Here is a 15,103-nt window from a genome sequence, read left to right on the forward strand (position 1 = left end):
TATACCATGTATAAAAATAAACTCATACTGGATTAAAGACTTAAATATCAGACCCAAAACCATAAACACCTGGAAGAAAAGGTTAGTAAAGTTTTGAACATCGGTCATATATGTTTTTGTATGGATATGTCTCCTAAGGCAAGGTCATCAAAAACAAAAATAAGCAAATCATAATAAGTCAAATTAAAAAGCTTTTACACACTGAAGGAAACCATCAACAAAATGAAAAGGCAACCTACTGAATGGGAGAAGATATTTGCAAACAATATATTAAATAAGGGGTAGATATCCAAAGTATATAAAGAGCTTAAACAACTGATTCAAAAAACAGTCTGATTAAAAAATAAGCAGAAACCCTGAAAATACATTTTTTAAAGAAGATATAAAGATGAAGAACAGGCATAAGAAAAGATGCTCAACATCACTAATCATCAGGAAAATGCAAAGCAAAACTACAAGGAGATACCACCTCACACCTGTCAGAGTGGCTAATATAAAAAAGATAACAAATAACAAGTGTTAGTGAGAATATGGAAAAATGGAACCCTAGTGTATTGTTGAAAATATAGGTGGTGGAGTCATTATGAAAAATAGTAAGAAAATTCCCCCCAAAATTAAAAATGAAACTATGATCTGATTGAGCAATTCCACTTCTGGGTATTTATCTGAAGAAAGCAAAAACACTAATTCAAAAAAATATCTGCACCTCGATGTTCATTGCAGCATTATTTACAGTGGCCATGATATGGAAGCAACCTAAATGGCAATTGGTGAGTGAATGGATAAAGATCTGGTACATATATACAATGAATATTAGTCAGTCATAAAAAAAAAAGAATGAAATCTTACCTTTTGCAATAACAAATGAAGGACCTAGAGGATATTCTGCTAAGAGAAATAAGTCAGACAGAGAAAGATGACTAAAGCATAATACACTTATATGTGGAGTCTAAAACAAAACAAAACAAAAACAGACTAATAGATACAAAGAACAAACTGATGGTATCCAGAGGGGATGAGGTGGGGGGATTTGTGAAATAGATAAAGGCATTAAGAGCTACAAACTTTCAATTATAAAAAAATGAGTCATGAAGATGTAATGTACAGAAAAGGAAATATAGTCAATAATATTTTTTTTAAATATATTTTATTGATTTTTCACAGAGAGGATAGGAGAGAGATAGAGAGCTAGAAACATCGATGAGAGAGAAACATCGACCAGCTGCCTCCTGCACGCCCCCCACCGGGGATGTGCCCGCAACCCAGGCACATGCCCCTGACCGGAATCGAACCCGGAACCCCGCAGTCCACAGGCCGACGCTCCATCCACTGAGCCAAACCGGCCTCGGCTATAGTCAATAATATTATAATAATTGTGTGATAACAAATATTAACTAAACTTATTGTGGTGATCACTTCATAAGGTATAAAAATATTGAATCACTATGCTATATACCTGAAACTAAAATAGTATTGTAGTTCAACTATACTTAAATTTTAAAAAAACTTCATATTCTGAGCAAAGAAATTATCCACAGAACATTAACCATAGGGATTTCCATTCAAGAAGACACTGTAGGTGAGCATGGTATTCAAAACCTCCCACAACCACATCAAAATTACAATTAAACTACAGAAAAACCATCATTCAAAACTGCCTGAAATCTAGCTGAACAAAAGTCCTATAACTAAGGATATAAAGAAGAATCCACAGTGAGATCTGTCGGAGGGGCAAAGACGTGGAAGGGGCTGGTCCCATACCTACATATGGTGATTAAAAAATCAGAGGGATAGCTTTGCTATGGAGATCTCCCTGAGGAGCCAGGGCCCCCAACCCCACACCAGAACCACCCGCCCAGGGTTCTAGTGCCAGAAAGAGAAGTCCCCATAACTTTTGGCTGTGAAAATCAACAGAGATTATGGCTGAGTGAGATAAAGGGCTTCTAGAGTTCCAGGGGTTCCTCTTAAAGGGCTCACACCATGACTTACTCAGATTCACTCACTCTGAGCTCCAGCTCTGGGCAGGAGCTCAAAAGATGCAAGGGTCATATGGAGAAGAACTGAATTGTCTGACTTCAGACAATTCAGACAAAGACTGCAGAGGCAGCTTTCTATAAAAAAAAAAAATGCTGGCAGAGGCTATTGTTCCTTTGCTGAGTCCTCCTCCACAGAGCTGGCTGGTGGGAACCATATCTGAGACTCTGTCAACCTGGCTAACACTTTTTGTCCCACCCTGGTGATTCCCTGAGACACTGCCCTACCCTACTTGCTGGCCTACCCAAGCCTTTTCCAGTGGCTTCTCCATACAAACAGCCTCTCTTGGCTAATGCTTCAGACTTTCCTAAAATCTCTCCAACAAGCAGCATCTTGCTAAGTGTCCCCAGGCCAGGTACTAGCAAGATCCAGCCTTGGTTCAGAGCTTGGCCTCTCCCGGACACCTCCAAACCCAGCACAAGTAGCAGCCATCTGCAGACCACTCTGTAAATCATGCTCAGTGGCCCTCGTGGCTGACCTTGGTCTGCACTTTCCAGGAAGCACCAAAGCCAGTACTGCTAGTGGACAGCTTCAGACCACACGAAAGTACCAACTAACTAACCCCACAAATGACACACTCAAGAGGTGAATAGCAGGCACCAAAGCCCCACTGAAGTGAGTCTTGCTCCATGGAGTTAGCCCCTGCACAGCAGCTCTTCCACTGTAGTCACAGCCAATCCTCCCATCTGATTGGCTGGGATCAATCCCTCCCAATGACAAACTAACAGTAATGAAGGCTCAACTACAACAGGCAGGTGCACACAGCCCACACAAATGTGCACCTAGAGTGCCCCGCTCAGGTGACTGGGGTAGCTGAGCCACTGGGCCCTATAGGACACCTACTACATAAGGTCCATAAGACCACTATACCAAGACCTGGAGAAATAGCAGCTCTACCTAATATAGCCAAAATGAGGAGACAAAGAAAAAAGTCCCAAATGAAAGAACAAAAGAACTCTCCAGAAGAATTAAATGAAATGGAGGTAAGGTAACTACCAGACTCAGAATTCAAAAATATGGTCATAAGGATGCTCAAGGAACTTTGTGAGACCTTCAACAGCATAAAAAAAGACATGGGAATTATTTTAAAAAGTCAGAAATGAAGAATATAATAACTAAAATCAATAGTAGAGTAGATGAAGCAGAGAATCAAATCAGCAATTTGGAAGTAAGGAAACAGAAAATACCCAATCAGAACAGCAAAAAAAAAAAAAAAAATTTAAATGAGAATAGATCAAGGGGCATCTGGAACAACATAAACCAGACCAATATTTGCATTCTGGGAGTGTCAGAAGGAGAAGAGCAAGATCAAGAAATTGAAAACCTATCTGAGAAAATGACAGAAAACTTCCCTAACTTGGTGAAGGAAATAGACATAAAAGTCCAGAAAGCACAGAGTCCCAAACAAGATAATTCCAAAGCAGTCCACACCAAGACACATCAAAATCAAAATGCCAAAGGTTAAAGACAAAGAGAGAATCTTAAAACCAGCAAGAGAAAATCAGTTAATTATCTAAAAGAGAGCACCCATACGACTATCAGCTGATTTCTAAACAGAAACTTTGCAGACCAGAAGGGATTAGCATGAAATTATACAAAGTGATGAAAAGCAAGAACCTACAACCAAGATTACTCTAACCAGCACAGTTATCATTTAGAATTGAAGGATAGATAAAGAGTTTCCCAGGCAAGAAAAAGCTAAAGGAGTTTATTACCACCGAACCAGTATTACAAAAAATGTTAAAGGGTCTTTTCTAGAAAGAAAAAAAAAAAACAGATTACAAAATATGAATAATGACTATGTATTTATCAAGACTTTAAATGAAAATGAATTAAATGTTCCAATTAAAAAACATGGTGACTGAATGGATAATAAAACAAGACCCTCACATATGCTGTCTACAAGAAACTCATTTCATGTCAAAAGACACACAGAGAATGAAACGACAGGGATGGAAAATGATATTTTATGAGAATGGTAACAAACAAACAAAGCTGGGTTAGTAATACTTATACCAGACAAAATAGACTATATTTATCCAATAGATAGATGGATAAAGAAGAAGCAGTGCATATATACAATGGAATATGATTTAGCCATAAAAAAGAATGAAATCTTGCCAACTGCAAAAACATGAATGGACCTAGAGGGTGTTATGCTAAGTGAAATAAGTCTGACAGAGAAAGACAAATACCAGATGATTTCACTTATATGTGAAATCTAAAAAACAAAATAAAAGAATAAGCAGAACAGAAACAGACTCATAGATAGAGAAAATATTTGGACGGTTGCCAGATGGGAGGATGGGTGAAGGGATTTAAAAATACAAATTGGGAGTTACAGAATAGTCACAGGGATATAAAGTACAGTATAGGAAATATAATCAGTGTAGCAACTATGTATGGTTTCAAATGGGTACTAGATGTATTGGGGTGATCACTCCATAAGTTATATAAATGTTTAATCACTTAGTTGCACATCTGAAGCTAATAAAATATTGTATGCCAAACTGTTATTTAAAAATAAAAATATATAAAATATATTTACTACTAAAAAACACATTAACCATAAAAGTTATTTGATGATAACCACTTCTCCACTAAGTAAGTCTTTGGTGCCTGCATCAAGGTTATTTGTAGAAGTGCCTATACACTTTTACAGTTGAATTCTCCCTCAGCTTTTGATAATTATAGAAGTAAAATCAGTGTAAAATTACTGTCCTTAGTGGCTTTGAAAGGGAACATAGACTATACTGGAAAGGGGCTGTTGTAGCCAATGCTGTCTGTGATTAAAGGGCCGAGGTATGGCTCTGGCCTCAAGGCTTAGTGGTTGGTTATTTATGAGAACTAAATAGCAGACATACCTGCTCCACTAAATTCTGCCTCTGTAAGTCACAGGAACTCTGCCAGAGGAGAGGAAAAGTAACAAGAACAAAGATAATGATCTCAATTTACCTCATCCTAACATTATTTCTGCCTGCAACATGAACTGTGGGAGAATATCAGATGATTCCACTCAGAATTCCAAAACCTTTAACACACAGTTATGGGTCATTTCAGGAACAATGACATAGGATTGAGGATAAACAGGCCTATAGATTAAAGAAAATATATTGCTCTTTGTATTTACCCTACACATTTGCATACACTCTAGTGCTTTCTATACTGAGTTTTTTGATTGGCAATTGCAGTCTACTGTTTGTATTGTAATCTGAGAGTGCTACTTCTTCAGGCTTTTGTTTTTGTTTTAAAGTTCAGTTTGCTCTAAAATAGTTTTAATATATCCCATGAACTTACTGATTCATATACAACTTAACTTTTTTTTTTCTCAGCAAGCCATGTGTGCTGTTGCCGCTTTATTTCACCAACTTGTGAATTCACTCTCACATTAATTTACGATTATCTCTGAAATTTTGTCAATGAGCTAGAACAAAGGTTCGCACACAGATGAGTACCTTGCACTGAAATTGAAGTGATTCTAGAACTCTTGTTGACTAGATGGCCAATACTCATTTATGGATTTGTGCCAGATACCTTCAGTGTGTGTCTTAGGACCCACTCTCCAATGAGAAGCATGACAGAAAAGTATGTGTAGGTATTTATTCCTCAGTCTCCCACCTTGCTGAGTAGGGGTTGGCTACATGGCATCTCTCTCAAAAAGGCCACAGTTCCTGTGAAGATACCTTCTTCCTAAAGCTCTCCTCGGAGTTTTCTGCCCCCTACCCTGGAGTGGAGGGAAGCTCCCCTGCTGTTCCAGGTGCTGCATCATCCAGTTTTGCCAAAAAGCCCTGCCCACAACATTTTAAAGATTACATTTGCTAAACCCTCCTCAAATGATTCATTTCACACATGCTGTCTGTTTCCTTCTGGGACTCTGACCCACCCCTGGGGATTAAAAAGAATGAATAGGTCATGTTCCTGCCCTCACAACATGTAATCAAATATGCAGGCTGGCTCCCCTGGCACGTGACCTGTGCGGTTCCACAGAGCCTTGCACCCCGAAGGGCCCCATACTTGGTCTAATGCTCTGCTGCCATCACCTCGGAAGTCTTAATAATTTTTGAACCAGGGGCCCCCCATTTTCATTTTGCATTGGGCCTCACAAATTATGTAGCCACTTCTGCAAATATGGTACAGATGTTGGACACAATGCAACTCTGATAACAATAACGGCCATTTATTGAGGTCTCGCACTGTTCCAAACACTGTTCTTAAAATTGTGTGCATATTAACTGATTTAATCCTCTCAACACCCAGTGGGGAAAAAAAACCAACTATAATTATGGGCTCTTTTTAGATAAGGAACCAGAGGCACAGAGAAAATTTAGGTTACTTGCCAGAAGTCACACTGCTAGAAAGTATAGAATGTGGGATTCCAATTCAGACTTTCTTCTATGCTACTCTTCTTCTGTGACGGAAGCACAAAAAGAAAAGCCATTTGAGCAGTATTATGGCATGAACTTAAGATTCGGAAAATATCCTGTGTGTCCTATTTAGAAAGATTACCACAGTTCCAGCAAGGCTCTGTTCCAAATACTGTTCTTAAAATTGTGTGCATATTAACTGATTTAATCCTCTCAACACCCAGTGGGGAAAAAAAAACCAACTATAATTATGGGCTCTTTTTAGATAAGGAACCAGAGGCACAGAGAAAATTTAGGTTACTTGCCAGAAGTCACACTGCTAGAAAGTATAGAATGTGGGATTCCAATTCAGACTTTCTTCTATGCTACTCTGCTTCTGTGACGGAAGCACAAAAAGAAAAGCCATTTGAGCAGTATTATGGCATGAACTTAAGATTCGGAAAATATCCTGTGTGTCCTATTTAGAAAGATTACCACAGTTCCAGCAAGGACAGAAAATCTGTGCAAAACAAATAATATTGAATTTTTCATATCATGACAGCATAAGACTAGCCGAAGGCATTTGAAAATATTAATAAATCTTTTGATTTTGACATGTCTCATAGTGTTGAATCTAAATGGGATTAACATCTGCTAATCCCAACATTTAAAAAACTATTTTTCTTTGTTCCTAACAACTCCAGGAAAGCTGTTCAACAAGAACAAAAATATTTGTTATTTGCCTCCAGGAAGAAGATAATTAAACAATTTCTAAGAGATAATCTAATTATAGTATTCATTTTTAAAATGCACAGTTGTTTCTTTAATGCAAGCACTATACTCCATTGTTTATGAAAAGAAAAAAGAAAGGGCACAGCATTGTAAAGATAGATATCTTCACCATCTTAGGCATTATAAAATGATACACACCCTAGTTTAATTTTTACACCAAACTATTTAACATCATGCAAGGTCTTGGTTGCTAAGTTTTATGTAATATTTATGTAATTCACTGTCTTCCAAGTAGAGGAAACAGACTTTCTTTAGTTATGAAGGTTTGTTGCTGTTTTCTTTTCTCCCCAAACCACTAAGGATCCTTCTTCCTAATCTACAAATGATTTTTTTCTCTTTTTAAACATTCTACACTTTAATTAATTATGTTTCTACCTTTGTAGATTATGATTTACCATTTAGACAAGACATACAAATCAGGGGTCACCATTTGGTTATAGGGATCCTTGTAAACATTTCTAAAAGGGCAGGTGAAGACTCCCACTGTTATTTTTATTGTACTGTCATAACATTAAGATCCATAACTGAACCTTAAACATCCCAATCTGACATCAAAATCACAACAGATCCCTTTTCCTCCCAAATACATGAGCCGGTTGTCAGGGCTGACTGGTGTGTTTTAAAGGATATCTTGGCCAAGGGTATTATTTTAAGAGATGAGCAAATGGGGAAACCCCAGAGCTGAGCCAATAAAATATGAACTTAAGGTGCAAAGAAGCACTCATAAACATTGCTTAGAACAAGGGGTTCATTGTTTCAAGCCAACCCTTGCAGTGGCTCCTCTGGTCTCAGCCCCTCTCTGTGCGTCAGGAAAGCCTCTTCCTTTAACCTGTGGGTTTTTTTTCAAGCTGAGCTACTACATTATTTATGACTGTAAATGTGAGTAGCCAGTCTGTACGCTCCTGGTACACAGACACTGAGAGCCCCCCCTCCCTTTTCCCCGCTTTGGTATTTTTGTGGGGAAGGATGAAAGGGTTTTCCCCTGGAGCTGATGTGGCTGGGGATGTTGAATTAGCTGCTGTGTCAGTGTGAGGTAGACTGAGGATTTCCCAACACATCCTCCACCTGCCTCTGGCCTCACCCAGACACCAGCCTCTAATGACTCACTGCGTCCATGTCTTTCTTTCGAGGGCTTTTTCAAAAATATTCTATTTATCCCTCTTTCTCATTCTCATTCTGCTGTGCCTCTGTTACTCCTGATCTCTTTCTTCTCTCTCATCAGATCTTCTCTACTTAAGAAAAGGAAATTTCTTCACAGAAGTAGCAGGAATATTAAATAAAAATAATATAAGCAAAAGTGTCACATAAACTAAAAGAGAATCACATTTTTGATTAGAGTTTCTGTTTTGTAGTTTTTGTTTAATGTTGCATGTTTACCCTTTTTTTAAAAAAACTTTCCCTTAAACTTCCCCTTTTAAATTTTAATTGATGTTCTATTAAATTCTGTCAGTGGGATCCTCAGGCAGAGGTGAGGAGGCAAAGAAGAATGGGATGGTAGAAGCAACAATTACAAGGGATGGCAACAGAGCAATTCTCATGCCCTGGGGAGCTTTGCTCCTGATGGGTGGAGGCTGTAATTGGCACATCATAACCTTTCCTTCTCAGCTAAAGGGAAAACAGGAGACTGTACCTAAATGATCACTCTGTAACTAATTGATTTTTCAGCTAATCTAAGCCTCCAGCTATGAAGAAACTAGGACCAAAGGCAGATCCCAGGAAGGGTGGGGGCAGTAAGGAGAAGGGTGCCAAGAGAGCCTGGGGCTAGAGAGACCACAGAACTAAAGAGGAAAAGAAAAAAAGGGGGGAGGGGGGAGGGGGAGGAGTGGGAGGAAGAGGAGAGAGGGAGGTGATATTTTTAAAAATGAAAGAATAAAAGGGAAGGCATTGGGGAGGTGGTGGGTGAAGTATTCCCAAGCCTTTCTAGAGGATGTTATCATATCTTCCTACTTCCTGCTGTTACTTTTATTAAACGTTTACACTGGCTATTTGTGAGTGTCCATTAAAACTTGCAAAAAGCTTTTACTTAAACTGTGATGGTAGCTATCTCTGCCGCCATGCCCATCATTGGACAATAAGATGCATTTCAAGGAAAACAAGAGTCCCTTTGGTCACACTGATGAATGCAACAGGTTGTTGAAGGAGAGAGCTCTCCACCCATAGCAACTTTTTCTCTCTTCAGAAGTTAAGAGTTTTAAAGAATGATATTTTTTTGCCAATATTAGCATTTGTGATTCCAGATATAATCCAGGAATATGTACCATAATGGATTTAGATTATCTTTCCTCCCATCCCATTCCTTCACCCTCAAAAAAAAAAAAATCTTGCATGTGTTTATGGACATGTTTATGTTACACAAGTGTTAATAACCCTGTTGGAGACACGACATAGATAGGCATCTTTAGGTAGATCTGTATATAAATTCCTCTCCACTGGGCACTTGAGTCAGCCAAAAACAACAATAAATATCAATGATGTCTTTCAAATCTTTCAACAGAGTACATAAGCATTGTTTTGTTTTGTTTTTCTTCTAGTGCCAGAAGAGTTTAATGATTTGAGGAAGCAAGAGGAGAAGGGTTAATTTAAAGTTTTGAAAGAATATTTTTTAAATTTCATATCTTAGCATGCTAAATATATTGTTATAAAATAAATACATGTAAGCATTACATTTATATATTTTTCTGCTTGAGAATTAATATATTGTTTTAAAATATATCTAAGTGTTTGACTCTAAGCCAACTGATCAAGTCCGTCGAAAACCATTAATAAACCCAAAGTTCTTCTTTATCAGAAAAATACATGGAGACTAGGAATGATATAAATGTAAATTTCCTGTATTTACTGTTTTTTGTAATTCCTCTAAAACATCTACAACCTTGTCATGTTTATTATACTATCACCATGTAATCCAATATCAATTTCTAACTAAAAGATCTTAGAAATGCTCTACATGTTTATGTATATATAAACAGAAGATACACTTAAATATTACAAGGAAATTACCAAGTAACTCCTTTTATCTGCATAGGTATTTGATATATAACCCTTAACATTTTTGAAAAAGAGATGGCTAAAAAAGAACAAATTTACCATAAACACATTTTTGTTTCTAACAAAGTACTGTAGCATTGACTAAGAAAAAAAAAATTCACTGATATTCAGTAGTTTTCAGGACAAATCAGAGAAGTCTACCTGTAAAAGCTAGATACTGTGAGACTGACTAAAGTTGGCCTAGGAATAATGCATAGAATAGAGTGGAAAGCTTCTCTTCACACAATTACTATATAACATTTGTTTCTTAAAAATAAACAAATCACTACAATAATTTAAAGGTCAAAATAATGTGTTGAGTTTCATAGTTAGTTGTTTATATTGATCTTCACACAATTTCTTCACATTTTATTTTTTTCATTTGGTAAACTCTAAATTGTTTTTCACTTATGGACAAAAAATTATTTTCATCTGACATTTTTTTAAATAGATATTTTGTTAAATATGATTCAGAGTTTAAAATAAGTTTAATTGTTCTTGATGAGCAAAACTTATGTTGGAAAAAAATGTCTTCCTGAATGACAAGATAATTGTAGAAAATCTATTATTTGACTTGAAATGACACAGGCAAGCATTCATAAAAAGGATGTTACTAGATCCTTTTTATATAATTTATCTTATTATGTGAAATGTCAACAGATTCTTTTCACATATTTAAATATCCAGGTGACTTCCTCAATACAAATCCCTTGCCTATTGTTAATTTGGTCATTTGCCCTTAGTCCCTACAATATACATATATTTTAAGATACTAAAATATAAAATAAAATTCTCTTGAGTCTTATAAGAACATGAAACAAGTTGCAGATATTTGCTAATGAATGGTACATAAGGACACTCAAATTCTCAGTGCAGTTAACAATGACATTACAGTGTCACCTTATTCTAAGTACACTTTGACCTATTTTATCATGAAAGAAATACAGAAAACCTTTTTACTAAGTAATGATAGGTTGCAACTTTTGGATATATTAGAAGGCATGGTCTGGGGATAATAAAATGAAATTGAGGTTCAATTTTCCTCAGAGACTAGTAGGAAAATTTAGTATCAGAATTAATTTATCAGTAAATTTAGTTTGGAATATTAAATTTAAAAAGATCAATATGGTTTATTATTGAAGATAAATCATTACTCAGCAGTTCAAGCATGATAAAAAATAAATAAAAATTTTCTGAAGTTTATATCCAATTATTTCTCTAGGGTAAAATGAATATTTTTCATGGTGTATTTAATGAACTAGTTATTATAATCCAAACAATATAACCAAAATTACATTGATTTAAAAATATAATCATTCTTAAATGATCAAAATGGTTCTAGAAGTCATTGAATAAAACTATTTATTATTGGTTTTGGTTGTCTTATTCTACATAGATTTATAAAAAGTAATGGCATATAGGTTCAAAATCATACTTAATTCCTTTCTAAAACACAGATAAACTTCTTTTGTGAATGATCAAAATATTCAAATATAATAAAATATTTTATTAGAACAGATTTATGACTGGGCTATTGTTTTTTAAAGTATATAATATAACACACTCTTCCGTAACAGACTTTAGATGACCTGAACTGATATTTTCAGTGATTTATTTTGTGAATATGTAAATCATGCTAGATTGACATTTTTTATTAAAATAGTAAAATTAAATTATTGAATAATGCTTTAGAAATTGCTACAAAGTAAAAATATATCATGAGCCACATTTGCATGCCACTTAAAGAAGGAAAAGCAATCAAACAAATTTAGAACTAAGCTATATTTTAATGGCTTGAAAGTTTCAAATGAAACCTGTTAATTATATGTCAAAGCAAAGGTGTCCAGGACACCTGATTAGAGCAACCAATGATGACTTACTAAAACTTAATAATGAGAGCTTTGTCTCTGGTAACATGAAACATATGATTTATTATGCACCTTATCCTTCATGCTAGCACTGCTGAGAGCAAATGAGCAGAGCACATTAAGCAACATATATTATAAAAGTATCATGTGCTATTAGGAGCTGCTGCTATCTGACTTTTCAAAGAATATTTTTGAGATATATGAGGAAGTTCTTAATTAAGTGTATAATCAATATGTCTATTTTAAGTCAAAGCAGATTGCATATTTAAAACAGTTTTAAAAGTTCTTACATTAAAATGTTCTCAATTCTTTCAAATTGATTAAACTTGTTAATACAGTTTTTAGCCTTCAAAAATAAACATATTCTATCTTTTTATTATCTTGACTGTCTGAAGATAATAAATTTTCACCTTCAGTATCTATTAAAACATTTAAATAAAATTATAGCACTTGTAAAATCCTTTTAAATTGGGAAACTTTAATATTATTGCAAGATGAACTATAAGGCATTAATTTACCATTTGATAGTGCCAATCTTTTAAAACTGCCTTGAAAGTATCAACATTGAGTAAAACATAATTTTAAAAATTATTATATAATAATGTTACTAATTAAAGAATTTCAATTAATTTTTATCTCCAATAAAAGAAATTCTGTATAGGAAAAGACCATGCTGGCATGATTTACATTTCCCTTGCTTCTGAAAATAATCAAATAGTTATTATATATTTTAATCATTACAGTTAAAAATGTTAGATTGAAACTTTGTTTCTAAAATATTTTTCAGAGAACTTCAGTATCTCTTTCTGAAGCTATTTGATAGTCTTTTTTTACAATATTACTTAATCTTGGTTACTTTCATATCAATATTTTCACAGTAGTTGCCTCCCCTGAATGAGAGATTTTGAGTAGCATATAAATATACACTTATCTGTTTTCTAAATTACTCACCAAAATATAGCTCAAAATGTCACTTTTACTTTTCTGTCTGTAAATGCTTTTGAAAAATATGTTTATTATTATTTTTTGCTCATATAGTTATTATGTATTATAACTATCCTCGTAAATCTCCTTTCTTTAGACTATTGCCTGTTTACTCATACATTTATACATTAAGTAAGGTTGATATTTTAACAAGCTCTGAAAAGACCTAAATCTACCCCAACTATATTTGTTTAATTTTAGCTTTTTATATTAAAAACAAAATACATATATGACTTCATTGCCTAAGGCAAAACCTTACCTTGCATCAATGAAAGAAAGGAAACAGAAGCTGGAGAGGAGAGTTATAGAAAATGACTTTATGTAAACATGACCACCTACCAGGCAGCTACTTTACCATTAGAAAAACTTCCACTTTGTAATAACATAGATTAACAAATAAACGAACAACATACCTAAGTTGACAAAGCTCATGACCATGTCAGCATCATTCAGAAAGTTGGTATCATGTAGGCTGGCTAGAGGAGGACTCTGGGTGGTCAGGGGAGTCGTTCGAGATAACTGTATGCGACGAGGATACCCATTGGGAGAGGCTGGGTATCCCTTTCTTGCTCCTCTGCCCTCTCCTGCCAGGGATGCCCTCACTGAGTATTCCGACTCCTCAGGATTTTCTTCATTGGCCATCGCATTGTATAGGTCCAGCATGAAGAGAGGTGCAGAGGAAGCTTGCTTTCCAGGTGAAAATGGTCTGGGTCTGTGAGGCAAACCCAAGATAGAGAGAATTTCCCTCTGTATTTCCCGTCTTTCATGGTTCCGTAGTCTTCTATAAATAAAACTGGAGTGAACATGATTGTCTCCCAAACCTCCTTTTGCATAACCCAGTAAAACCCAGCAGCTCCAGAGGAAACCCACAATACCCCTAAATAAAAATACACTCAGATGCATTTTTGTCCAAAAGCAAAGTTGATGTTTTTAGTCCTTCTTGTCCTCTTAAAAAAGAATCTAAGTTTCAAGGAGGTACAATTTCCCAGTAGCAGAAAAAACAAATTTACCTATTCTTCATGACAGTGACATTTCTGTACCCAACATCCTCACTGATTTTCCTGCCCTATTTTAAATATTTTGGAATATGTCAAGAGTAGTTATTTCTAAGAAAGCTGAAACTCAAGTTTCCAATTATCCACAGTTGTTAAGAGTTTTTGCTGCATTGATGTAGCAGAAGACGGCTAATATTATTTGATCAGATGACCTAGGCATTCCTATATGAATTTATGATAATCAGGCCTTTGGTATTTGAATTAACGAAAGTTGATCTTCTGATAAACTGTAGTTCCCAAAGTTATCTTCACTTGCTCTTGAGTTCTTCTCAACCCTGAAGCTCTTTCCAAGACAAATCCTGATTTCTGCATCACAGATCTATGCTGATCTGCACCTTGGTGTTGGAATATCTATTTGTCCGGCAGCTTGGTGATAACTTTAACATCTTTTGTGTCGTCTTAGTGTCAAATACGACTCAAGGTTGTACTATTCAAGTAAATGTGTTTCCCTGTATTTACTTGAAAACCGTCCTCTAAGTCCATTCACTCCCTTTCTCCTTCTTACAGTTAATTCCACCTCCAGCAGGCACAAATATACCAGCCCTCTTCAAGGGAGATCTAAAGAGTAATGTAAGCACAACCCTGCTGGGAGAGAAGAGGCTTCTCATTGTAATTTGAAACTGGTAAAGCAAAAAGAACTTAACCCTTTTGCTACCAGAAAAGCCTCCATTTTCGCAATTTTATAGCCATGTATCTGACACAGAACAGTGGTGAATGGGGCATATAAATTCTAGGGGGGGAAAAAGCCAATTTTCAAGCAGCAGATTGAAAATGTTGCCACCAATTTTATGCAGTACTCTTTTAGATCTTTCTTTGAATAGTACACATGTAATACACTTCTACGTGAAGTCTCAGGTTGTGGCTAAATTAACATGATATGTTTCAGTTCTGTATTTGAGTTTATTTCTGGTTTTTACACGTTATGAAAGTTCACTTCTTACAAAATAAGAGGAGGAGTTGTAAATTGAGGTTAATGTGTTGTTTCTTAATTACAGCCAGA

At 35.5% G+C, this 15,103-nt stretch overlaps 1 protein-coding gene across 1 annotated transcript in view; it reads right to left on the minus strand.

Annotated features, from left to right (window-relative positions):
• Nucleotides 1–14,670, minus strand: part of BMP5 (bone morphogenetic protein 5) — a 135,712-nt gene extending 121,042 nt beyond the window's left edge. The window contains exon 1 of the mRNA XM_005863302.2: nt 13,462–14,670. Coding sequence (XP_005863364.1) covers nt 13,462–13,951 — 490 coding nt within the window. The 5' untranslated portion in view covers nt 13,952–14,670. The remainder of the gene's footprint in view (nt 1–13,461) is intronic.
• Between the last annotated feature and the right edge of the window lie 433 nt (nt 14,671–15,103).

Source organism: Myotis brandtii, unplaced genomic scaffold (assembly GCF_000412655.1).
Source record: "Myotis brandtii unplaced genomic scaffold, ASM41265v1 scaffold176, whole genome shotgun sequence".
In the NCBI taxonomy this organism is placed as follows: Eukaryota; Metazoa; Chordata; class Mammalia; order Chiroptera; family Vespertilionidae; genus Myotis; species Myotis brandtii.